The 26,892-nt window shown below is 41.9% G+C and overlaps 4 protein-coding genes across 5 annotated transcripts; 3 read left to right on the forward strand and 1 right to left on the reverse strand.

Moving 5' to 3' along the window:
• Nucleotides 1-2,168: 2,168 nt before the first annotated feature.
• LOC310929906 (programmed cell death protein 10) lies at nucleotides 2,169-10,072 on the reverse strand. The gene is made up of 8 exons (XM_083892769.1): nucleotides 9,954-10,072; nucleotides 7,922-8,171; nucleotides 7,560-7,613; nucleotides 5,615-5,732; nucleotides 4,290-4,416; nucleotides 4,056-4,134; nucleotides 3,890-3,972; nucleotides 2,169-2,358 (listed from the first exon to the last, which is right to left on the reverse strand). Exons 2-8 carry the CDS (start codon nucleotides 8,009-8,011, stop codon nucleotides 2,277-2,279), a joined length of 633 nt encoding a protein of 210 aa, XP_083748895.1. The 5' UTR covers nucleotides 8,012-8,171; nucleotides 9,954-10,072; the 3' UTR covers nucleotides 2,169-2,276.
• A 1,549-nt stretch (nucleotides 10,073-11,621) lies between these two features.
• LOC310929140 (inositol-3-phosphate synthase 1-B-like) lies at nucleotides 11,622-20,001 on the forward strand. Of its 2 annotated transcripts, none has more exons than XM_083891855.1 (12): nucleotides 11,622-11,705; nucleotides 11,782-11,908; nucleotides 12,156-12,271; nucleotides 13,055-13,216; nucleotides 13,510-13,639; nucleotides 13,810-14,003; nucleotides 14,217-14,366; nucleotides 16,262-16,480; nucleotides 17,391-17,555; nucleotides 17,648-17,761; nucleotides 18,534-18,751; nucleotides 19,382-20,001. In XM_083891855.1, the coding sequence occupies exons 3-12, from the start codon at nucleotides 12,158-12,160 to the stop codon at nucleotides 19,575-19,577; spliced, it is 1,662 nt and encodes a 553-aa protein (XP_083747981.1). In that variant the 5' UTR covers nucleotides 11,622-11,705; nucleotides 11,782-11,908; nucleotides 12,156-12,157; the 3' UTR covers nucleotides 19,578-20,001. The 2 variants fall into 2 exon arrangements, with proteins under 2 accessions (XP_083747981.1, XP_083747982.1); XM_083891856.1 differs by having other exon boundaries at nucleotides 13,540-13,639.
• Nucleotides 20,002-20,528: 527 nt separating this feature from the next.
• Nucleotides 20,529-22,231, forward strand: tpgs1 (tubulin polyglutamylase complex subunit 1; the record flags this gene model as incomplete). The annotated part of the gene is made up of 2 exons (XM_083892255.1): nucleotides 20,529-20,872; nucleotides 21,568-22,231. The coding sequence occupies 2 exons, from the start codon at nucleotides 20,529-20,531 to the stop codon at nucleotides 22,229-22,231; spliced, it is 1,008 nt and encodes a 335-aa protein (XP_083748381.1).
• Nucleotides 22,232-23,635: 1,404 nt separating this feature from the next.
• On the forward strand, nucleotides 23,636-26,262 carry LOC310929308 (uncharacterized protein; the record flags this gene model as incomplete). Its single annotated transcript, XM_083892031.1, has 4 exons — nucleotides 23,636-23,800; nucleotides 24,951-25,499; nucleotides 25,582-25,742; nucleotides 25,830-26,262. 4 exons carry the CDS (start codon nucleotides 23,636-23,638, stop codon nucleotides 26,260-26,262), a joined length of 1,308 nt encoding a protein of 435 aa, XP_083748157.1.
• Between the last annotated feature and the right edge of the window lie 630 nt (nucleotides 26,263-26,892).

A 26,892-nucleotide genomic window follows, 5' to 3' on the forward strand; every position in this document is an offset into this window, starting at 1 on the left:
AGCAATACCTACTACTACTAGTAGCAATAGCAATACCTACTACTAGTAGCAATAGCAATACCTACTACTAGTTGGTAGTAGCTACCAATACCGCTACAGCAGTAATTTCTACTACTGCTGCTAATACTACTACTATTACTTGCTGCTACTACTGCTACTGCTTCTAGTAGCAATAGCAACCTACAGTAGTAGCTGTAGCTGTAGCATTAGCAGTAAGTAATAGTAGTAGCAGTAGCTGTAGCAGCAGTAGTAATAGTAGTAGCAGTAGTAGACTAGTAGCAGTAACGGTAGTAGCAGTAGTAGTGAGTGCCCATTTGCCCATTTGTCCAGAATAACTTTAAATATCTGTCAGTTATTTACAATTTACTGCATGTTAAAATAGTGTATTAAACATTTAAAATGAAGAAAAACTTTAACTTGTTTAGACAAAAACACTAGTTATACACAAACTCATTTAACATTTGTTTGAGTCTTTGTCTTAATGTCCAAAAAAAGGCCCAAAATAAATGAAAACTATGTACAGTTGTTTTCCTAACTCTCTCCTCTGTGGTGACAAAGGCGATGATTCGCCAGCTTCCAAACGGATCAAACAAACGTTGAACGACCGAGCGAGAGAAAGAGGAAGAAGGGGGAAATAAAGCCCTCTTACAGCAATTTCACTCTGGAACCTTCAAGTCCCCTTGATGATTTCTTGGGTCTGCCGTTTCCAGGCAACACTGGAGCCATTATTCTGTCTCTGTGCGCACAGTCGTCAAGAGCAGTATTTCAGCCAACAATGGCACCATCAAGGAAAAACGACCTGGAAGTACAGTTAAAAAAGAAAGCACAGGCTGTTGTCGTCGTTTTTTCACATTTAACTGCGTCATGAAATGAAAGCTGATGATCAGCTGTTGATGAATACTGTTCAAGTTCAAGCTGACGGAGCATGGCAACGATAAGCTGAGCGATAAAACTACAATAAATATGACAGCAATATTACAAAGTAATCCCCAAATACACTTACCAGCCACTTTATTAGGCACACCTCTTCATGGCGGGCTTCTCCGAGTATTTCAGAAACCGCTGATCGGCTTTCACGCACGTTGGGGGGTTTCCAGAGAATGATCTGAAAGAGAGGGAAAATCACGGTATGCAGAAGATAAAGTAAACAAAGACACTTTGACATAAAACCAGGACTAGAGTACCTTGTGAGCACGGTAGCCTCGGGGGGCCACACCCGACACTCGTTAGGACCACGGTTTGCAGAAGACCGTCTGAAAAGAGAATGCTTGAGCAACACACTTGAAGATAAAAATCACATTCGTCACGATCTGCATGTGAAAAAGAATCATTCAGAGGAGGAAAATCAAATCTGGAAGTCCACTTGACACGGAGACCGCACACACATTGGACTCGGACACATTTAAAAAGCATCATCATTTGGAAACTATTTATTGAACATTTGCAACCAGGTATCAGTTAAATACAGAACGTTCATGTCTCTCTCTCTACATCCCTCAGCAGCAGGGACTGGGCTCCACTTCATTACACTCTGAGAGGAGGGAATGTTACAAGACTTGGTAAGGCGCACACTGTGCTGGAAGTCATTTGGCTTTCTGTCTTCTGATAGTAAAGAGAAATAAAAATCGGGAGTCTGCTTCCTAAATGTCCAGCACCATTTCCTCTCCTCTCCTCGCGGCCGTTTTTCCACCTGCAGTCGGGTGCTTTCTTTCTTTCTTTTCTTTTTGTTCTCTTGTCAATCCTGCACGTACACACCATGGCGAAAATGACACACAAATAGGAAGCGAGAAGAGAAAACCAGTGTAGACGGCTGAGACTGGAGAGTGGTCTCGCATGTGTGTAGCAAATGATTGAAAAGCTAAAAGTAAAATGATCAACATGAATATATTAGAAAAAAAAAAAAATGGCAATTAGTCTTTAATAAACACCTCGCCTCACCTACTCCCAACCAAAGACCAGGGTTATAAATTAAAACTGTCCAGATAAAATCAATCAACCAAGACTTTGGGCCCATTCAGTTCCACTTCAAGACTGGAAAATCCTCATTGAAAAAACAAAACAAATGGCACTTTTCAGTCTCTTGAACTGGAATCTAGAATCTCGACTCCAATGGAATTGACCCCCCCCCCCCCATCCCTCCCTATCCCTCCCTCCCCCAACCCTAAAATCAACTCTTTCTAATTTACATATATGGGTCAGGCGCTTGTCAAGCTTCCACCATTCTCGCAGTCGCTCCCCCCGCAGGACGACGGCGGGGCCTCTGTGGTCTCCGAGGGCTAGGCCACGGTTTTGAAGGTCTGCAGTATGAGGTTGGTTTGGTGGATGAGTCGGTTTGCACTGATGAAGACATTTATCGCCCTGGGAGCACACAAAAAAGACAAGAAAACAATAAGATGCAAGCAGCGTAGTGCGGGCCTTAGCAGACGCCGGCGCCAACAGCAGGCCATTTTGCATTGGTTTCATGTGAGTCCATTATTTTATCAAATTTTTGGCAGTTCTGGTTTGCGTGGCAATTTTTGTCCGTTTTCGTGCACGTTTAGTGGGTCAAATTCGAGATTCCCTCGGGCTAAAAATAATAATAATTGTCACTGGATGGGTCTAGAACAATCTGGCGCGCTTTTCGTGTTGCTACGATAAACGCCCTCAGTAAGGTTCGCAGTTTATGAAACTTGCAAAACGGCAAGTTGGACGCCAAAACCAAGATGGCCGACTTCCTGTTGAGTCGAGGACATGGTCCCAAGAGGATTTTTTGTTTGTCTTGGGCTGAACGATGTTCCCAGCGGATTTTGTGAAATTCCTGAGGGGGGCGCTACTGAGCCATTTTGCATTGTTTTTTCCGCAACTCCATTATTTTATCGAATTTTCGCTTTGCATAGCAATTTACTTCTGTTTTCAAGCACATTTAGGGGGCCAAATTCGAGAATCTGTGGAGAGAAAACGATGGGCTGGGCTGGGCTGGGCTGAACGATATTCCCACCAAACTAAATTTCGGCCGCTCCATCAGCTTTGACCTGAGGGGTGCACTACTGAGCCATTTTGCATTGGTCTTTCGCAATTCCATTACATTATCGAATGTTTAGCCAGTTCTGGTTTGCGTGGCAATTTTCTTCCGTTTTCACACACATTTAGGGGGTCAAATTCGAGATTCCGTGGAGAGAAAAATAATCATTAGGGTCCTATGCACACTGTGTGTGCTCGGTCCCTAATGATGATAACAAAAAGCATTACGTGGACAATTTGGAAGAAAAATGAGCAGCAGAGGCCGTAAACATCTACGACACTAAAAAAAAAAACGTCACATCTAAAAATCCACTGTCAGAATAAAGCCGTCAGTTTAATGTTTAACTAGCACATAAAACCACAGTCCGTCGCTTCCTCACGAAGCTCATCGTGTGCTAATTTTGATCTACTTTAGCTGCAACTAACAATAATAACCCCATAATAGGATGGGAAAGTCTTTTACGAGTCCCACACCAGGGGACATTTGTGGTGTCACAGCAGTAAAGACAGTAAAATAAAAAGGTAATAAATAGTAATCATGCATTATTAACATGTAGGAATATAAAAAATATAGCAAAAAAATGAGAAACATTATACGCAATGTAGTCATAGTGCAGCCAGAATATCTACAACATGAGAACAATAACATTATTTAAAAGAAACCTTTTAACTCATTGGTTTTTCCTCAATAAACAAATCAACATCAGCACATTTCAGGTCTTTTTAACGTAGATTCACACACACACACACACAAACACAAGGACACTGTTTGTGTTTGTGTAAAGCAAAAAAACACCACCTGAAAAAGGTGAATCATTAACAAGTATTGTTTTGTTAGTTTTTTTTCCACTTTAAAATACAGGAGAAAAAAACATGGTTTTGCACTTACTTTCCGTCTTTGAAGTACGTTTTGAGGGTGTCGCTGAAACTTTTGGAGTATTTCACAAACTCCTTTTTCTGGTGTTCCAGGGCCTTGGGTGAGCAGAGGAAACACAGTGAGGAACAAAAAGACGCGATGGGATACAGACGACGTCATATTATTTGTGTTTACTCACTCTGCGATTCTGGTATTGGTACTTCTTGATGACGTTGTTGACCGTGTCCAGAAGCTCTTTTATGGCGCTGGCTATGTCTCTGTGAAAAGACAACAGCTGAAATTACTGAAACAGTGAATGTATGTTCACACAGCAAAGGTGTCATTATGTACACAGTACACAGTACACAGGACAATACAACAGAAAATAACCTGCATAGCGTGCTTATTGGTATGTGTGCACACGCTCACTCACTTGATAGTCTGTAGGAAGCGTACTCTGTCATTGATCTCATCTGGGATTTTGCTGAGGATGTGTTTCAGAGCTCTGGCCTTCTCGTTTAAATCCTGGAACTCCTGCTCGGGCCGGTCAATCATGAAATCTGCAGGAAAAGGGGGTGTTTTTGCAGTGCATTCAATCATTCAGGTTACCAGGCAGACACACAAACAAACAAACAAACAAACAAGGTGACAGAGTCGGACGGTATCGCAATTTAAATTTTAAAAACACTTTTCCAGTTTAACGTACACACAGCAGACGCACATCAGTGCGAAGTAATTGCCAAGTTGTCCAACAGGGGGTGCTGTAAGCACACAGAAGAACATCACCACGATTTCAGATGATGCCCGGTTTGTTTCTTTGGATTTGTTAAATTTGTTAAATGAAGGATATTTTTTGCATTTTACAAACAAATAAAAAAAATGTGATGAAATTTAGTAGAGCCCCTGTCATAAAAACAAGAAAACAAGTCTAATACATGTTAAGTCCTGTTTGTACATATATATTTTGTCTGTGTACACATACGCAGATGTGTACACATACACATCTGCGTATGTGTATATATATATATATATATATACACACACACACACACGTACATATATATAAACATATACATATACACATATATACATATGTGTATATAATATACGTATATACACATACACATACATATACAGTATATATACACACACATATATATATATATATATATACACACTTATATATACAAATACATACACTAAATATTATACATTTCATATAAATTTAATATATACATATATATATACACACACACATGCATATATTTAAATATATATACTTAATTTATAATTTTTAGTGTATTTCACAAACCAATATAAATGAATATGATGGTTATTTATGCACCAGCCTTTAAAACCAGGATAAGTCATCACAGATACCTTATGATATGACAATATCTCTTGTCACAATACAGATATAATATGGATATATATCGTCGTCTAGTCCTAATAATAGAAATATAATTTCAATACAATGCCAATGACTGATGATACTCAAAGATATAATGCATCCATCCAAAATGGACAAATGTCAGGGGACGGCAGGTGAAAGTGGCTGTAACTTGCACTTGTTAGCTCACTCTTTCTCTACCAACAGCACAAAACTCCAGTCAGTCATATTATCTTTTTTACAGGCAGTGGTGTTTACCAACGAAATGGAGATTAGATGGATATCCAGAGCTGCATCATCGGCAAAATGCGAAACACGGACAGGAAACACTTTCCACCCCGCGATATCTGAAGAGATGTTATAATCACCTTCCACATCGTCCGCGGCCATGCGCAGCAGAGACTCGGTGAAGTTGATTTGGACGTTCTTTTTCTCCAAGATCTTCATTATGATGTCCTGAGTTAAACCAGGGTTCTCCCTCTCCGCCTGACAAGAGGAGGGAATCAGAGGAGAAGAAAAATGAGGCGCAGCGCAGCATAAGAAAGCAGAGGCCTCTGGGCTACGAGCTTCCGAGTTAATCGAACGGCACAATCCGGTTGCGATCGGCTTGGGATGAATGGACAAAACTCCTCAGCTACTGAATAATTTAATCTCAAATTACTCCAGCCAGGATGCTGCAGGGCAGGAGAGACACCAATCAGTGGGTCAGGGGAATAAAAGAACCCACAAATGCCACAACAGTACAACAGCTGTAAGCGCAATCACATCTCCCTTTGGTTTGTAAAAGGACAACTGCTGCGTCGTCTTCATTAATATTTGATGCGTACAGCACAGTGAACAGCGTCGTACATCAGCGACAATACAGAGAGAGGGAGAGTACATGAACACCGTGTTTTTATTGACTGTGCAATCACAGCCGTGCAACGAGGCTCGTGTAACGACGACAGTCGGGTATCGTGTTAGCGTCGACGCTACAGTTCACCGAGAGCAGCTGAACACAACACATACAATGCAATCTAAAAGATACAGTAACAGTCAATGCATAGCTTTCATTTCTTTCAAAATAAACTATAAACAATTGTAGACCGTTTATTTTTAAAATCTTTTGCTGTGCTTTTATAATGAGAATTCTAACAATTTGGGGTCTTTTAACCTTAATTAACTTTTTATATATCCTTTTTTTTGCAGTATATTACATTTTTAACCCATCTTTAACCCCATTTAACAGTTTTGCTACCGTTTCTAAAGGTTTGTGTACAGAACCTTGAAGCTACCTTTGTGTATAAAAAGCACTCTGTAAATAAATCTGCCTTTGCGTTACTTCAACTTCACATTAAACTCCCATGATTAACATCTATTGACTTCTCTCTTTTCTATTCTATCTTTACAGAAGGCATAAGAAAACCAAGGCTCTGGTGAATCTTTGTATGCTTTCGTGTTTGCGTGCATGATTATTGACAGAAACAAAGCAGCACTAATGACCGTGCACCTTCATTGGTGACCTGAAAGAAGTCAAAGTAGAGTAGAGACCTCTTGTGGAGATAAATGGGGTTAAAGGAAAAAGGGTTAAGTCTTTCCAAATCTCTGTCTGGAGCTCCCTCTGCTGTTCAGGGCAGGGACTGCGAGCTTTTCAGCCATTGCCCTGAGGAATTCCTCTGCTCCATGAATACTTCTACTTTGTTACATCCACCAAGGAGGTTTTGATTTGATTTTTATGAAAATGTTCCTAGGATATGAGGTTATGACCCAATGAAGAATGAATAGGTCCAGGAACTGAGCTGCCCTGGTGAAGGTTTAGGCTCCAGGTGCTTTCTCGAGTTTTCATTGTGTGGTGCCTTTATCACTTTCAAGGAAAAAACAACTTAAAAAGACTGAGTCAGAGTAAAACATTTGATGACAACCCTGAAATATTAAAATCGAGACTTTTGCCTGCTTTGTGCTCTTTTTAAAAGACAAAAATCAAGCCGAACATCATCCGCAGATCAATCGATAAGAAAAAGCATGTGTTCATTCAATCCGTTTTGGAGATGCAGGAATGTTCTGACATCTCTGTTGTGTGAAATGTTCTTTGTAGTCTTTGTAATAGACAGTAGTTTCTGTCTAAGTGCAGAGCTACTGTTCCATTTTCACTGACTTTTAAATGATATCAGATAAGATCTGGAGCTATGGAACATACTTGCTTTGCAACGTTTTTGGAAAACTGGAATCCAGCCCTAAAGTATTTTTATTTTTTCTGATATGAAGTCACGATTGTCGTTTAGATATTTTTTATGCATGCATGTTTCAGGCCAGCTTGTCCATGCACGGTCCTACCTTTATGAAGGCCGCTCTGAGCGTCTGAGCTGCTGAAAGGTTGATCCTCTCCAGCTAATAGGAAAACAAAGTTGGAAAGGAAAACACAATGTTATGAATTAGGACATCACTGATCATCTGAATCAAGAATATTTACAGGTAAGAAATACTGGAAAATGGAACAGCTGTCGATTTTGACAGCCGGACTAACTACCTCTGGTTCCCCTTTTCTGGCTAAAAAAAAAAAAACCAACACACTCAGTGAGAATTTAAAAAACTGCTATAATTAATCCTCCAAGTATGAAAAGCGTTTAAGAGAACACTGACTGAACAGCTGGGAACGATTAGCTAAAGTGTATTGTTGTTAGCACTGGATGTTTTACCTCATTAAAAACTGGGTACATCACGGCGTACAGCGTCATGGATACCATGGAGTTTGTCTCCGCTTCATTCTTCATCTCCTCCATTGTCATCCTCCAGGGAGGAGCAGCTCTTGGTGAAACTGTGAGGAGGAAACTGCAGCTCACACGCACTCACACATGCACTCACTCACTCACCCACACACACTCACTCACTCACTCACACACACTCACACACACACTGAAACCCACACAAGCTCCAGAGTAGAAGAGTCTGCAGAGGAAATAAATGGGAGACAGAAGCAAGAAAATGTTATTTTTATTTGTAAGCTGCTGAGAATATCTTAATTAGGATAGACAGATTCGGTCATAAAAAGGGAAACAGCAAATCTGGTCTATCACTGGTGCTGACTGACATGAGGAAGCACAATTACCAGCTATTATTACAATACATTTTGTCAAATATCATTGTAAAAAACAGTTTTTTCCAGCTATTAGTTACATGTGTTCAGCAACACTATGGCTTTTGTTCTCCTCTGATCTGATGTTGACCAACATGTAAAAGATTTCAATCAATTCCATACAATATTTGACACTAGGTTTGGGCATTGGATGTGGTCTTTGGAGTGAAAAGGTTGCATGTCTAATCTATGAGTTGTCAAAGATAAGAAATAATACAACCTCCTCAATCAAAAACCTGCAAAAAGCAGGGTTTTGTATTAATCATTCACTCACAAAAGTATAATTAATAATGGGGGGAAAAGCCCACTATCATTCAAGGAGACACTTACAAATGTCTTTTTTTGTCAGTCCAAAATCTATTATTGTCAGTTGCAGAAGTTGTTCACACAAATATCTAAACACCTGATCACATGTTGGCGTATAGAAATGAAGCGTTAAAATGAGGAAGAAATTACATTTATGTGACACTGTATGTGGCATAGTTTGTTTGTGCCAGACAGGCTGGTCTGAGTATTGGAAAATCTGCTGATCGACAGGGATTTTCACAATATAAATATAGAAATGTCCAACAAATGGCGATTCTCTTTCCAAAAAAATGCCTACAAATGTCAAGAGAGGGGCCATGACAGAACGACAACAGTAACTCAAGAAAAACACTTGTTACAACCGAGCTATGCAGAAGACCATCTCTGTATGTGCCAACAGATGAGCTTGGTGCAGATGAGCTGCAGCAGCAGAAAACCACACTGAATGACACTAATGCTACTTCAGAAGGTGTCCAGTGTACCTAATAAAATGGTGGATGAGTGTCTATGTACATATTATGTACAGCCTCAAGATTAAAGCAGATAACAGATTCACTGTTGAGGTTGACAACTTAACTTATCTTTCTAACATGGAGGGGAGCGGCAGTCAGTTATATATTATCTGTATTATCTGTGGACAACAAGCCAGTGTGACGAAAGAACAGCTAAAATGGAACTTATAAGGAAAAATAAGCATATCTACTCTTGTTTCCCCACTTGTTTCGATCTATTGCATATCCAGGGGTGGTGACAGGACTTGACTGAGTACCAGATTAGCTTTAAAACCGGCCACCAAAACATTCGAGTATTCAGCTAGCCCTGTACCCGAGCTTTACATGACATGTCTGAAAGCCAAAATATGTGCCAAAATATTCATAAACGTTGCAATTTTAGTCAGGCACAGCGTCAGACGGGACGGCTGCCTAACTGGAATGCTACATTGACTAGCTACCGTGCTAACTGGGGGATAGCTAGCGAGTGGACACCGAAAGGCTGACTGAAATGTTCGCTTATAATTACAACGTCATAAAAACTAAAAAATCAAATGTGTGTCATATTAGACAGAGTACAGTGACACACTTTAACGCGCTCCATGCGTCAGGATTCCCAGGTGAGGCCTATGGCCGAACAGATCGGTGCTAGCTCATCAGGCTAGCACTGAACAGCGTAGCTTACGTGCTAGCTACGGCAAAGTGTACATTCGTATTAGCCGGCGAGCGACAGCGCGTCAACAAACTGCTTTGCGTGACGTGTGTGAGTCAGTGCGTGCGTTTCGGGGGTGAACTTGCCTCTAACTCTGACTCCTCGGGCGGACTGGTTACGATGTCGACTGCCTTTTAGCTGCTGCTATGTTTTCTTTACAACTTAAGGCGGAAGTTTTTCAGGACTGGCCTCGACGACATCTTCCGGACCGTTGCTACGTAAAGTGACGCTGTCCAATCAGGGGGCGGGGCGACCTGACGTCATCAGCAAGATGAGTGTATACCTTTATCTCTGCATTTTTATTATTTTTGATTGTTTGTTAGTTTTATGCTATCTAAATATATATATATATATATACATATGTATACATGTATATATATGTATATATATGTATATATATATATATATATATATACATGTGTATATATATATTCCAGTAATCCAATACTCCAACAGTATATGTTATATACAAGGAGTAAACATCTGCTGCTGTTCTGTATGTTAAATCAATCAAATCTAGAGCTGAAACAATTACTAAATGAATCATCAACTATTTTTTGGTTTATTAGTTTTAGGTTTTTTTTTCATTATTAAAAACAGAATTCTGATCGTTTTAGCTTCTTAAATGTGAATATTTTCTGGTTTCTTTGCACCATACAAGAAAAATAAATCATTTAAACTGAATCATTTTCGTTTGTGGACAAAACAAGACATTTGAGAATATCATCATGCAAATATGAAATGAAAAGTATTAGCTAATTACAATATCCAAATTCTTACATGTTCACTGGTGTAGGGTGTCAGGACTCTATGTCACGAGGGTGTCAATGCTTTGTTTGTGGAGGAATGTGGCGGTTATCTCGTTAGACTGTCAGTTCACTTGTCTGGTTAGTGGAGCGCAGGCTCCAGGTGGATGAAGCCCTCAAGCAAAGAGGTTTCACCTCAGATACATCTACAGCTGAGTTACACAAGTCTTGTGGCAATGTTAAAAAAAGGGCTTGTTTTCATATAAAATGATGTATACTTCACAATAAAAACATATATAAAACAGTTTAAATACATGTAATTTAAAGTTGAGTGTAATAATAAAGCAATAGTTACAACTTATTACAACTAGGAAATATATTCAGTCTTATATTCTGTCTATTTTCCATCACCTCGCCAGTTTGACACCCCTGAGTTAAACATAAATTGCCACATCTCTCTCATGCTTATATTCAACTTATATCATGTCTGCTAATAATGCTCAGCTAACACACGGAAATTTACCACATAGGACCAATAATAATAATAATACAACAGATTGTAGTGTCACGCTAGACGCAGCTCCTTATTTCCGTGTTTTTGACAAATCTGGCAACCAAAGCTGATGCGACGTATTGAATTATTTGCAGTGTAATGCATATCTTTTTTTACTCAGTTTATATATGTTTTTTTCAGTTATTTACAGTATTTAATTGTTCTATATATTTATATTGTTTTATAATGTGGGTTCTTTCTGTAATGCATATCTTTTTTTACTAAGTTTATATCGTTTTTTAAAAGCATTGACACTATTTTATTGTTCTTTACATTTATATTCTAACATACTTTTACTTTAATGTTTGCCTAGGGCCCCTACAGACTCTACAATCGCCTCTGCTGCTGTTGCATAGAAGAGCCGTGCATACGGAAACGACGAGACGCAATTCTCGACCACAGTCGTACGTAACGCGACGTAGCGCACCTCCTCCGAGCTCTCTGATTGGCTCGTTGCTCTGACGTCGTCTATAGCCAGATCTGGAAGGTCACGTGGGCGTGCGACAGGAACCGAGCCCGGCATTTGTTCTTCTTCTCTGGTGAACATAAGTAGGCGTTGACATTTACTTCTCATCATCATTCCAGAAAGCGAGACGTGTCTTCTTCTTTCCACAGCGACGAGCACATCGAGGTTTACCGGTCTACTGTGAGGCAGTTGACGGGGGATTCTTCTGGAACAGTCGCGTGCACTCATTCATTCACTTCCTGTATCTGTTGAGGCTACTGCTAGCTTGTTTTAACGGTCAGTAACAGTAACAGTAGAAATACTCGTTGTAAATAAATAGTTGTGCTTATCTCCAGCTGTGACAGACGTTAGATAACTCAACTGTTTGTTTTGTATTGATTATGTCACGCGGTGACATAGTGTGCAAATGAGGGGCAGACGTGTCGATGTGACGCATCACTACCCGTAGTTTTACAACACACATACACACAATACGCAATAGTTTAACAAATACTGTGTTTTCCCCTCTTCTTCTGTGTTGCAGACATGTCTGTGAACATCCACGTTAACAGCCCGAATGTGAAGTACACGGACACACACATAGTGGCTCAGTATCAGTATGACACCACGTCCGTGAGCAGGGAGGGCAACAAAGTCACAGTAAGTCTGCTGTCTACACCTGAAACTATTGTCTATTTATGTTATTATCACAGTATTATTCACGTGACAACGCATACTAGGTTTGAGTATCGAGTACTCATGTCTGTAATGATGTTATAATCACTATGTACCTAATACTAGTAATAATTAGTGTACTAATTTAATAATAAGTACTTATGCTCTTTGTAGTCAGTACTCATATTACAGTATAATATCTAATGTCTACTGAGCACTTTATGTAGTATCTATTCTTAGTACTCAAGTAATGTAGTGTAGTAATGACTACTGTGTTGACCTGTGTCAGAATCAGAAGTACTTTATTGATCCCTGGGGGGGAAATTGCGTAAAAAGTGTAGTATTGACTGACTAATAATTGAGTCCCCCAAGCTGTTTTATTGGTAGAAGGTTAACAGAGCTATCCAGATAAGTCCAGGGGGTATTTGGGGGTTCTGTAAGTCCAGGTACTGTATGTGGGTTGGGGATAGGATGTGGAAAGCAAGCAGATGATGTGAAAGCAGAGGAAAACAAGCGTTAATCAAAGTGGCTGTCGGCAGGAGGCAAAAAGATGCAGAACAGGTGTGTTTGAAGGTTGGAAGATAGGTCAGCCACGCCCGGCTAGCAGCAGGAACAGACAGACAGTGGGAGACAGAGACCAAACATGCAAATAACAGAGAGGATGGGGGACAATGGAAGGAGACAACACTGATATATCCTTAAAGTAATGCTGCTGTGACCCCTTTATGTCTATGCCTACTCTAACTAACCGCCGCTCTGACTAAACAGGTGACGCCCCGCACCACGGAGATGACGTTCCGCACCGAGAGGCACGTGCCCCGGCTGGGCGTGATGCTGGTGGGCTGGGGGGGCAACAACGGCACCACGGTCACGGCCACGGTGTTGGCCAACAAGATGGGTCTCACCTGGAGGACGAAGACTGGAGTAAAGGTACGTGGAACGGAAACCTTCCATTCCCCACAGCATATGACTAAGTAGTACAGGATGTGTGTTAACCCGAGGCTAACGCTGGGCAGCGAACAGATCTTTGTCCCGTGATTTAAATCCAGCCTGCTGCGGTGGAGGAGCTGATTACACTGACATGGTCGGTAGAGTGTGAAGAGCTTAACTCGCTCTCTGGGTTTTCTCTTTATATGGACTTGTATTATTAAATGTATGACCTGGTTGGGGTTTTTTGCTCCATAGAAGGACTAAAACCTCTCTCTATCTTCCTCATTCTTTAGAAAGCAAATTACTTTGGCTCCCTGCTGCAGGCCTCCACCGTCTGTCTGGGATCAGGGCTCGAGGGCGAAGTCAACGTTCCCTTCCGCGACCTCCTACCCATGGTGCACCCGAATGATATCGTCTTTGACGGTACAGACAACTGCACATACTGAGTGTTTTAAGCCCTGAAACAGGAAAAAGTGCATGTGTATGTGTGTTAACGGCAGCAGAATCTGACCCCAGGGCGTCTCTAGAGGTCAGGAAGACCTTCATTTTACACAGTGAACCTTTATCCTGAAGTTTGTGTGGTTTTTTTTCAGGCTGGGATATTTCCTCAATGGACCTGGGCAGCGCTATGGAGCGAGCGCAGGTGCTGGACTGGTCACTGCAGGAGCATCTGCGACCGCACATGAGCCAAATGAAACCTCGGCCGTCCATCTACATCCCAGAATTCATCGCCGCGAACCAGGAGAGCCGCGCCGACAACATCCTCACGGGGACGATGATGGAGCAGGTAACGGACTCAGGCCCAGGTGTCCGTTTAAAGATGTTAATGATTATTATTATAATTGCTGAGACGCTCAATGGAGTCGTTAAATACCTCAACGAGTGAGCATGCACTTTGGGAGCCCTGGGACTGCCTGATCGAAATCTGATTTAATGCCGCCATGTCATTCCTGTTGTACATCTTAATTACTGCTTTATTAAATAATAAACGATGTCGCAGGTGGAGCAGGTACGCGCCGACATCAGGGACTTCCGCGAGTCAAGCGGTGTGGACAGAGTCATCGTTCTGTGGACGGCGAACACGGAGCGCTTCTGCGACATCGTCGCTGGGACCAACGACACCGCCAAGAACCTGCTCGCCGCAATCCAGGTGAGAGGAGAGTTTGGTGACGGTGGTGAATTTGTTTCTGTAAATCGACCTGAACACAAGAAGAACAGGTTGACTTTTACAGAGAAAGCTTATGATCGGGTGCCAAGAAATGGAGCTGTGGTATTGTATGAGGAAGTCGGGAGAGGCAGAGAAGAATGTGTTTGTCTCTGAGGTGAGAGTAGAGAAGACCGCACAGAAGGTTCATGGACGCTGTGAAGGAGGACATGAGGACATTTGGGCAGATCCAGAATACTAAAGGGAGAAGCTTAAAGGGATAGTTCAGAATTTTGAACATAAGACCTATTTTCCAACTCAGCCGATGTGATGGAGACGTCTGGAGACCTTTTCAAGAAATTTCATTCAGTTCTTCTAGTTCCTGAGTTCGCTGGTGCTATGGCTAGCGCAAGTCAATGATACAAGTTAGCATGGCATTAAAAACACTCATACCGACTCCACAGTGCACCCGAGGCAAATCGATTGTAACGGCAGACTATCGATGTACATAACTGTGTTGATAGAATGTTTTGAAATAAAACTAACGTCTCATCGCATGAATTTTTGAGGGACTACTTTCTCAGCAATATACTTCTGCCGCTGCTGGAAGTATGACGCGCTGCTGCTGCTGAGACATAAATCCTTCAAATTGCAAGGTTGATTTTATTTCAAACATTCTATCAACACAGATATGTACATTGATAGTCTGCCGTTACCCTCGATTTGCCTCGGGTGCACTGTGGAGTCGGTATGAGTGTTTTTAATGCCATGCTAACTTGTATCATTGACTTGCGCTAGCCATAGCATCAGCGAACTCGGCAACTAGAAGAACTGAATGACATTTCTTGAAAATGTCTCCAGACGTCTCCATCACACCAGCTGAGTTGGAAAATAGGTCTTATGTCCAAAATTCCGAACTATCCCTTTAAAGAAGTAGAAGAACTTGGTAAATATCTCACTCTCCAACACCAAAGTCCACTGGGAAAATCAGCATTTTGTAGCTCGCAGGGATACAGTAGTCGCTGATCTACGACTGCATCATTCAGTAACTTAATCCAAACTCAAGCTGAAACCATTTATCGATTAACCGATTACTAAATGATTTATTCGTTTGAAGCTTTTTTTCATGATAAAAACAAGATTTCTGATTGTTTTAGCTTCTCAAATGTGATTATTTTCTTCGTTTCTTTGCTCCACGTAACAAAGAAATCATTAAAACTGAATCATTTTGGTTTGTGGACAAAATAGACGTTCGAGAACATCGTCATTTCCAGGTTTGACAAACGGCGATCGACGTTTTTTTAACATTTTCTGACATTTTATGGACCAAGCGATTAATCGGTTCCGAGAATAATCGTTAAAATTATGCAGACATACTATATATCTACTACATCGATATCAGAGACTTAAGACAGTGTAGTGTGCTCGGCAGACTCTCTTCAAAAAGAAACGTAACTATTCCTTTTCAGCGTGAGTCGGCAGAGCGTTCCCGTTTATTTAAAAGTCTGTAATTGTCCGTGAGCCGTGGCGTCAGGAATCACACCGTCAACTTTAATTTCCCTCTCTAATCCTCCCATCATATTGTGTGATTTGAAAGCTTTAGAGGATGAAGAGATGAGCGCTCCGCTGTGTGTTTGTAAATTAAATGCCAGGATGACCCTGAAACAGTCAGCTATTCCTTTTATAGCAGATTAGGGGATTAGAGTTGTTATTTGAACCTCTTGGGCGAGTTATTATCTCGTCTTCAGCAACAATAAGAGTTTCTATCGCGGACTTAAATATTTGATAAAGTTGCTGCTTTACAAAGCGGATGTTGGGAAACTCTCAGGGGAAGAGTGAGTCGAAAAGCGTTCGTCTTTGGTGTAATAATGATACATTTTCCTCCTGCCGTGTGCCGTCAGACTGGAGCAGAGGAGATATCTCCCTCCACTCTGTTCGCCGTGGCCAGTATTCTGGAGGACTGCGACTTCATCAACGGCTCCCCGCAGAACACCTTCGTCCCGGGGGCCGTGGAGCTCGCCGTGGAGAGAGGCGTGTTCATCGGCGGAGACGACTTCAAATCCGGGCAGACCAAGATCAAGTCGGTGCTCGTGGACTTTCTGGTCAGCGCGGGGATCAAGGTGAGGAGGAGGAGGAGGTGCTGAGGGATTACCGATCAGTGTCACTCAAATCACACCTATATACTCTAGAGCAGGGGTGTCGAACTCACTCAAAAGGTCTATGGTGATCTATGGTGCTTTGTGCACCATAGATCACAGTTTTTAAGACTAATTCATCACTCGCAGGCCACAAAAAATGACGTGGCGGGCCACACCTGGCCCCCGGGCCTCGAGTTTGACACGTGCTGTAGAGGAACTGTATTATTGTTGTTTTTCTTAAGTCATAGCATTGGTCGTTTTAGTTATAGTAGTGGTATTAAAGGTGATATAATAATTATACTTCACACATTCGTATAGTGACATTAGATTATGATGGAGCGCGAGATAAGGTGACTCTTAATGATTATTATTTAATTTTTCTTTTGTGATTTGTTTCATTTTCTTCATTTGTAGAAGGTCATAGCCATAGTGCTGTACAGGCAAGGACATACAGTGGAAATTGTATTATAATTATAAATTATAGAAATTAAAACGAAAAATCAAGCAGAAATTAATAAAACAGTGGAATGTAAATTAATTAGTAGAACACTATATCTGATTTTCCTCCAGAGGAAGCTCTCGCACCATATTTTGAGAATTAAAATATAGATAGGGAGGCTTCAGTCAAGGTTATTTGATGTACACTGTGTTTCAACGGTCCAATATTGTACATGAAAACACTTGAACCATGCAAATGCAGTGTTTTAAATGCTAAAGATCAATGTTGAATAGAATAGAATGCCCTTTATTTTTAAATAACAAACAGTTAAAAGAAAGTACAAATATGTTCCATATACAGACAAGGTAAATACTGTCGAACAGGTTTTACACATTTCGCCTTTGTTAAGCCTTTTTATTTTATAAGTCTTAATAACCCTCGTCCTGTTGACAGCCGACCGCCATCGTCAGCTACAACCACCTGGGCAACAACGACGGCAAGAACCTGTCCGCTCCGCAGCAGTTCCGCTCCAAAGAGATCTCCAAGAGCAACGTGGTGGACGACATGGTACGCTCCAACCCCATCCTGTACCAGCCGGGAGAGAAGCCAGACCACTGTGTGAGTGACCACTGAGAATCCTGTGTGGACGTCTAACAAAACAACACACCTGCTGCTCAGACTTCATCATCTTCTAATGTGTGTTGTTTCAGGTGGTGATAAAGTACGTTCCATACGTGGGGGACAGCAAGCGCGCCATGGATGAGTATACCTCAGAAATAATGATGGGTGGCACCAATACTATAGCTCTGCACAACACCTGTGAGGTCAGTGGTCATTAAATGTACCTGCCTTATTATTATTATTATGCTGCTGCAGTTTCTGAATCCTTAACACTTGTCCGACTGCAGTTATGGAGGAGGAGTCTCAGGAGACGGAGCTTATTGTTAATCCTTCTCTCAGCGAGTATCGGAGCTAATTTAAAGATACAGGTCACCTACATATTACAATAGCTGTTTCCTGTTTCAGGGGGCTAACCTTCTTTAGCTCAGTGCTATTATCTATTCCAATTATTGTCCACACACACACACACGGTACATTTAGCAATAGTGCTTTTTTTTTATTGTGCACCACTTATTAAAGGGATTATGACACTTTTTTTTCTACTAACAAATTAAAACGTACAAATTATCGCCCTCAAAATGTAAAGATGCAGAAAATCTACTGCAGCTATAGTGAAAAATTAAGCAGTTCAGTAACTTAACTGATAGATATGATGATGTCATAGTCGTTGCTGATGTGCAAAACGGAAAGAAGTAGTCAAACTATGGGGGATTCCTGTGGTACTAGTACTGCGACAGTTTCACTATCAGTGACATTTAGGCTCATTACTAGGGCAATTTTATTAAAAGGAAATGTCTTGTATCTTCTATCAGGCCACTAACAGGGTTCTCCACTCTCAACGAAGGGCTGCTAACTTCCCACCCTGCTGGGAACTATGTTTTGCTGCAGCAAATGAACTCCACATATTCAAAAACGTCTTAAACCGTCACTTTATGCCTTAGTTTCTCACCCTATTTGTTCTCGTCTCTGCAACAGGACTCCCTGCTGGCCAGCCCGATCATCCTGGACCTGGTGATCCTGACGGAGCTGTGTCAGCGCGTGACGGTGCGGCCTCAGGGCGAGAGGGACTTCCAGTCTTTCCACAGCGTCTTAGCGCTGCTTTCCTTCCTCTGCAAGGCGCCGCTGGTGCCACCGGGAACGCCGGTCATCAACTCCTTCTTCCGCCAGAGAGCCAGCATAGAGAACATCATGAGGTGAGCATCAGTTTCACTTTTAAGGTGTTCGGTTGGTCTCAATCGCTAGTTTCATCTCTTCGTCAATAGAAAATTATGTCGATTTTGGAAGTTACGTTCCCATTTAGAGGAAAATATACAATTTTGTTGTGTTTTCCATTAAAGGTCACACTTTTATTCACCAAAAGAGTTGCAAAATGAATAGAAAATATAGTCAAAACACTGTCAAGATTAGAAATAATGATTTTTGCCCGTTCGTCAAAGAACCAGCAAAACTGTTTTCAGCTGTGCTAACATCATTGCACAAGGGTTTTCAAGGGTTTTCTAATCATCCAATAGCCTTCTAGCGTGATTAGCCAACACAACATACCATTAGAACACTGGAAATGGGCCTCTATACACCTATGTACATATTCCATTAAAAACCAGACTTTTGCTGCTAGAATAGTCGTTTACCACATTAACAATGTATAGAGTGTATTTCTGATTCATTTAATGTTATTTTCATTGAAGAAAAACAGTGCTTTTCCTTAAAAAATAAGGACATTTCTAAGTGACCCCAAACTTTTGAACAGTACTGTATAAGTGGACACCACATGGACTTTTGCTGTTGATGTTCGTGTCTGACACTGACTCGTGTGTCTTCCTCAGAGCGTGCCTCGGCCTCCCTCCTCAGAACCACATGCTCCTGGAGCACAAGCTGCAGAGAGACTTCCTGCCCGCGCACAACGTCTACATCAACGGCGAAGTCCCCGCGTCGAAAAAAGCCACCTTCGCCAACGGAACCCATTCGCCGCTCGTGAACGGCATCTCGACGCACGCTGGCGACGCAGCGCGGGCGTTATGATTGCACAAAATGAAAACGACTGCTCTGAATATAGAGGTGCAACGCCATGATTTTAAAAGATATTACCTTGAAGAAAAAGAACAAAGGCCCACGATTATTTAAACTTTCTCAATGTGATATTTATTGGAGATATGGTTAAAAAAAAAAACAGAAAATATTGTCCCATTAATGACAATCATGGTGCAGCTTTGTTTCCACAGCACACATTTAGGTCATGGGCTTGTGTTACTGTTGTTTTTTTATTGTCCGTTTGTTGTTTTATTGATTTATTTTATTTTTTGTGAGGTTAAATGTACACATGCGAGTTATTATCCATCAATGTTTTGTCACTGATATGAAGTTTGACTGCTAAGGCAGCAGGTTGAGTAAGGAAGTACAGATATCAATTCAAAATTGGATCAGGCAGAAAAGTAAAAACACTAAAGCTGAGCCGCTCTATACGTGTGATTTATGTGTAATTGGTATTGTCACAAAATAATATTATAATGTTGTATTTTCTAAAAAGCAAGGTAATTGAGTTCAATAAAATATCAAATGAGTTTGCTATGTGTGTGAGTATGTGTGTGTGTGGATGCAACGACAACTTAAATGTTTTTTGTTGTTTTTATTTTAATATAATAATAATATATATTTTTTTAATAATATAATAAAATTCCATGAGTCTAAAACTCATAATTCTGATTTCTACCCCGATATTTTATAACCGAATAGAACCCTGATGTAAGACAAAAATTAATAATAATAAAAAAATGTTTGTTCATTTTTTTTATTATTATTTTTACGTCCGACTATATTTGTTATTTTGTGATTACGAAAAAAGATTTCGTTTGATAAATAAAACATTTAAATTAAAAATTAAATGAATAAATAAATAAATGGTCAATTTCCGGTTTTACGACCGGTCGTCAATGACTTCCGCTGCCGTTGCTGCGACACGGGACGTCAACAGCAATGGCGGACAAAGAGAAACGCCGGTCAGGAGTCGCCGCTCCCGAGATGCCCGAGGGCAAGGCCACCAAATCGGACATGGACCGGGACTTTCTGTCGCAGGCGGGAGTGGGAGAGCTCCTCCGCGGGGCCATCCTCAAGATGGTCGAGGCCAGGTCGGACGACCCTATCGGGTTTCTCGCGGACCACTTCTGCCACCTGGCCTCCATGTCGGACAGAGGCGCCGGCACAGCTGGATGCGGCGACGGGGATCAGCTGAGCAACGGCCCGCTGAGCGCAGGCGCCCGAGAGCAGCAGCATCTCAACCGGGCTCTGTGGCACCTGCGGCTGGCGCATCACTCTCAGAGGTTAGCGCTGCGGACTCACACTGAATCAGCTGACTTTTACAAATACAGTCATTTTAACCGCTTTAATCCGCAATATTGACTCCCTTCACACCTTCTCTATGTTACCTTTTTAGCTTTATTATGATTTTGCTTTGATATCTGTATTTTTATCACCTGTATTTTATTTGTTTTTATTGTGTCTGATTTTTAAATTATGTACTGTAAGGCAGTGTTTCCCAACCCTGGTCCTCAGGGAACACAGCCCTGCCATGTTTTACATGTTGCCCTGCTCCAACACATCTGATTCAGATGAAACATTAAAAATTAAAACTAAAGTTGAAACTAACAAAAGTTGAAACATTATTTAAAAATAAAAATAAAAGATTGACAAAAATTGAAAAATAAATTTTTTGAAAAAAAAACAAAACATTTTTTTTAAATAACCATTGGAAAACAATTTGACAAAAATTGAAAGATATATATATTTTTAAAGAACATTGACAAAAGGTTTTGAAAAAAGTTTATTTAAAAAAATAATAATAATTCAAAAATTATTTTTTTAAATGACAAAAGTTGAAACATTTTTATTTTTATTTTTATTTTTTACAAAAATTCATTATCCCCAAATTTGAATGTAGAAACCATTTTTGGCCACATTCTTACATATGGCACCTTTAATGTTCTCCTAACTATTTAATGTTCCACGTTGAACCCAGATCTGCCTTCAGCAACAACGTCCGTGTGGCCTATGACCTCCTGAACCTCACAGGGCCCGGCAAACATCCAGGAGAGACTCTTGAGGGCCAGGAAGGTGCCTGCACCGAGAGCCCCACAGGAGGAGGAGGAGGTGAAGGTGAAGGAGGAGGAGTGAGAGGAAGCCTCTACACACAGACTCTGCAGTGTCTATGCAGCGAGGGCGGAGTCCCGGCCTCCACCTCCGCCCCGCTGCTCCGGCGGCTCCACTGCCACGACCACGAGGCCGTCCCGTACGACGTCTTCCGCCACGGCGTGCTCACGTGCGCCGTTTTCTCGGACTACATCCGGCAGGCTCAGAGGCTGTATGCCGAGGTCTGCTGCCCGGACGAAGGGCCGGCCTCGCGGGCGCTGTGCGCGGCCGTGCTGGGGACCCTGAAGGAGGCCCTGGAGACGTCCCAGGGCTGCGACGCCAACTGCTGCGTCAACGCGAAGGCAAACGCCTGTCTGGAGGCCAACGTGAAGGCCATCCGCTACCTGAAGGCCAGCGCCAAGATCTCGCCCCACAAGTTGGCTGCGGCCATGTCGGGGGCCCAGACGCGGGGGCCGGGCGGCGACATGGACGCCAAAGAGTTTGAGAACGCAGCGGCAGAGTTGTTCATCGCTCGAGTTAAAGTTGTGTCCTAAAGTTGTTGCAGAGGATCACACGCTGATGTTTACCTCTTCTCCTGACTAACACTACACCCAATAACTCCACGGATAAATCCATTCATCCATCTTCTACTGCTTCATCCTCCACATCAGGGTCACTGACACAGGGCGAACTCAAGATGAATCCAACTCTTCAAACTCTGGCGTCTTCTTTATCTGAAGGACGCAGAGTTCCTCGGACAGACTAAACACACCCGCTGACATCACAATTTGGTCTCTCCCGTTCTTTTTCCATGAAATGTTCCGTTCAAAAAGTAGACGCTGTATCCCCATAATAAATATTTTTTCTATAAACATGCCATTGTCACGTTTTGTTGAGTCTGTCAGCGATGGATGTTGATTGTGTTCGAGGCTGTGATTCTGTCCTTGATGACATGACAGCTGTAGCAAGACACTCTATGGAATAAACACAGGATAGCTGAGAGGTGTACAGATTTAGATGGTTTGTGTCCATTATACTGATCTCTTATACGTTTTATTCCACGATTATGCAACTAACACTGCTTTAAATGCTTTTGTTTCTTCCCTGCTACATTTTAAAGTGTAATATTAAAGGTGCCATATGTAAGAATGTGGCCAAAAACAGTTACTACATTCAAATTCAAAATACTGAGGTCTTTTAGGTTTCGTTTTCTGACGTAACTGGCAACCCGTGGTTGCTCGGCAGCTGAGACTCTACTGACTGCAATGATTGGTAGACAGCGGTAGGTGGCGCCACCTGACGCCAAAACATGATTTCAAAACATAAACATGATTTGCAGTCTGCAAAATGTTTTTTTTAATGCAAATATTTTGTCTTCACTATTGTTGTTGGTGAGTTCAGTTTGTTATATAAACATTATTCCTGAGTCTCTGTGACATATTAGGAGGATTTTATGGCCAGTTGGCTGAAATGTATATGATTTATAAACGTTGGTATTTTGTCACTAAATTTCCTGAGCCACTTACAGTATTTACACGGCATTATTATTATAATACAATACTATTATAGTATTTATTCACTATTCACAGTAAACAATAACAATAATTATTGTATATTAACTTCTTAAGGCTTTAATTTCTCGTAAATTTGTATTTTATTCAAGTAAATGAACTCACATTACACCTCAATGTGATGTTTTTCTACATTTGTGTCATCATTTGTAAATCCGCCAGATGGCAGCACCCAGATGGTGGTCACGCCCACAAAACGGAAGCCCCCCAGATTTAACCGGAAAGAGCAAGAAAATGTACACAAGTTTGTTAATAAATGGTAGAAGATGCTGTTTCGCCTCCGGGGGGCGGCGCCTTTCATTCTATATCTAAGCATATAATGTTTAGCTTTTATGACTAATTAACGTATTCTCGTAACGTGACGTCGTAGTTTGTAGCCGTGAAAACATGGTGGAAGAGGAAGAGCTGCGCTCGTTCATGTTCCTGATGACTTACATGCTGCTTAAGCGCAGGAGGGACATCAACAACGCGAACGTCCAGAGGCGCAACGAGATTCAGAGACGCGTCAGACACCGACAGTATTTCCTCCAGAGACAGAGGAGGATGCTCATGGTCAGTCCGCTCTCCTTTTCCCCCTCTCTCTGGCCCGTTAAGTAGGACAGTGGGTCCCCAGAACCAGGATGAAGAAACCATGGTTTAGACTACAGTTTAATGGACATATTTTGCACCATACTATAACAATATGCAAAAGTAATCGTACAAACCATTATTTAATTGCAATATACAGACACAGAAATTAGATGTATTATTATTATTATTATTATTACTGTTTATTGTGACAGTACTTGTGTGTTCTGTGTGTATGCTGATGTTTATTCTAAGGGCTGTACCATTTAGGTAAAAGGTTGTATTGCTTCCAGACATATTGTGACTGCCATTTTGATGTGCAATAGGACAGAAAAGATTTAGTATTTTGCATGTTTACACAACATTAAAAAGTGTTCTTATCTTGTCGGTTACGATCAGCATTTCTGAATGCAGATAGATACAGATCACCAGGAAAACATAATAATCTCCTTCATTGGTCATAAACTATAAACTAACCATTAAAAGGTTATCAAATCTGTATTTTTTTTAGTTATGCTTCTCACAAAAGATGGACAAACATGGCCAAAGACAATGGTTATAATACATTTTTATTAGATAATTATTTTATCTGAAACTGATTAATGGGTTAGACTTAAAAATGTCAGAATATTGTGGCGAGCTCAAGCGGAAGAAAGTCCCAAGAGACAGATCTGTAGTTCAACACGGCTCTCGTGCTGTTTTCTCAGCAGCGAGTAGGTCCGTAAACTTTATTAACAACCTGAGACACAAACAAAGTCATGGTGACACGCCACAAAATCACTGTCTCCACCAATTCAACAACAAACATCCCCAGAACACAGCAGGGCATAACAACAACACTCCGAACATGCAAACCAAACATCAAGCTGCAACACATCACAACAATAACAGTTCTGTCAACACATAAGAACCCACTCCCATCAGTCTCCCGTCACTACAATATATATATATATATAAAATGGTTGTCACAGTCTCCCAAAGCCCAGTGTGACCTCTTAAGACTGAACAGAAAATTGCAGTCGTACAATATACAGTATATGAGTATTACATTGTTGTATTAATAATAACATAAATAAACTAGTAACTTGCTATTGTCAAACAAAAAAAGGTTCACTTTATTTCTTTTCCTCCTCAGATGATGATAGCAGGAAGCATGCCCTCCAACGCCCGCATCCGCACTCGTCCCTGGGTCTCCACTCCGAGGACTGACTGGTGGGAGCGGGTGGTGATGACAGAATTCCAGGCCTCCGATTGGCTGGACAAGTTCCGCATGAGCCAGGAGACGTTTTTCTACCTCTGCGACAAGCTGAGGCCTCGCCTGGCACGCCAGGACACCTGCTTCCGCCTGGCACTGCCGGTGGAGAAGCGCGTCGCAGTGGCTCTGTGGCGCCTGGCGTCCAACATCGAGTACCGCACCATCAGCGCGCTGTTCGGCGTGGGGAAGTCCACCGTGTGCCGCTGCGTCAGGGACATGTGTCACGCCATCGTGGCGCTCCTCGGCTCGGCGTACCTGCGAACGCCCGATGAGCGAGAGCTGGAGGATTCGGCGCAGCTCTTCCTGTCTCGTTTTGGCTTTCCTCACTGTGTCGCTGCCGTAGCGACACTCCACACTGCGATCATCTCTCCATCGAACAATGCATCGGACTATGCTAATCCTGCCGGTTGGCTTTCAGTGCTGTCTCAGGTAAAAAAAAAGGCAGAGCTGCGTCAAAAAATATTTGTCCCACTTCAAATGTTGCACCATCAGTGTCTCTCTGTTGTTTCAGGTGGCTGTCAATGGCCGAGGGCAATTCTGGGATGTGTGCGCCAGTTTCCCAGGTGGGACAGACCCAGCTGACATCTTACAGAACTCATCACTGTGGGCCACAGCTGCAGAGGGTGGACTATCGCCTGCTTCACTGCCCATTTTCATGGGAAAACCACTCAGGTAAAGTTCGAGCCAGTGGTTCTCAACCATGTCCTTGAAGGACCTATAGTATAAATTCAAGTAGTGTGTATTTTTCATATCCTCCAGGTACGTGCTGCTGGGGGAGACCTGCTACCCGCTGCAAAGCTGGCTGATGAACGCTTACCCTGAAGAAAAAGGCAGAGGAGCGAGTCACGCGGCACTGACGGAGTCGCAGCATCTCTTTAACCAGCAAATCGCCAGAGCGCTCCGAGCGTCCGAGGAGGCGCTGCTGAAGCTGAGGGCGCGCTGGCAGTGTCTGAGCAAGAGGAACGACTGCGGGCTGGACGTGGTTCCCACCATGATCCTGGCGTGCTGCATTCTGCACAACATCTGCGAGTCCCACGGCGACGCCTTCAAGGTGGAGTGGCAGATGGAGGTGTCCGAGTCGGAGAGCCCTCAGCCCATCCACAAGCAACTCCTCTCAACCGGTTTGGACCAAAGTCGTGCAGAAGACGTCCGGAAGCTCTTCTGTGATTATTTTGAATCACAAAATAATTGATCAAAAACTCTTGCTGCACTGTAGAACTGGTACTGTGACTTTTCCCACTAGAGTGGAGTGAGAAAAAGCACATGTGACAATATGATAACGCATAAAAGGCTGGAAACTCCACCATGCGTCCAAATGTCTTTTCCCCACTGTGTTTTCTCTCTATGGACAATTTGATGCTCAAATATATTCAGTAGATTAATATATCCATTGTACATTAAAGCATCATGTTTTAATGTTTAACTTGTCAATTTACATCAGTGTGTAAACAACTATACGTGGGCACATAACACTTGGCTACTAAATGCTTCTCACACTCTGGAGAACTCACACTTAGAGAGCAGAGCGGGGTTAGATTGAGATGGAGTATTAGGATTAAAGAGATCACGTAGGAGAGGCTGATAATAGGATTAAACATTAGTAGGATTTACCAGGCATCAGAATCATCAGGATAGGAAAAAAATGTAATGTAAAAAAGAATGTCGTTATTGCATTGAGATCCCACACACACATATATACCAAATATAATTTTCTCAGCTGTCACATGCAGTTGTACAATACGGCCACAAGATGTCACTGCCATTACAGTACATAGACAACACAGTTCTCTATTCATGTTCCTGGTCAGCTGCTGCTGCTGAT

Source organism: Microchirus variegatus (assembly GCF_963457635.1).
Source record: "Microchirus variegatus genome assembly, chromosome: 7".
In the NCBI taxonomy this organism is placed as follows: Eukaryota; Metazoa; Chordata; class Actinopteri; order Pleuronectiformes; family Soleidae; genus Microchirus; species Microchirus variegatus.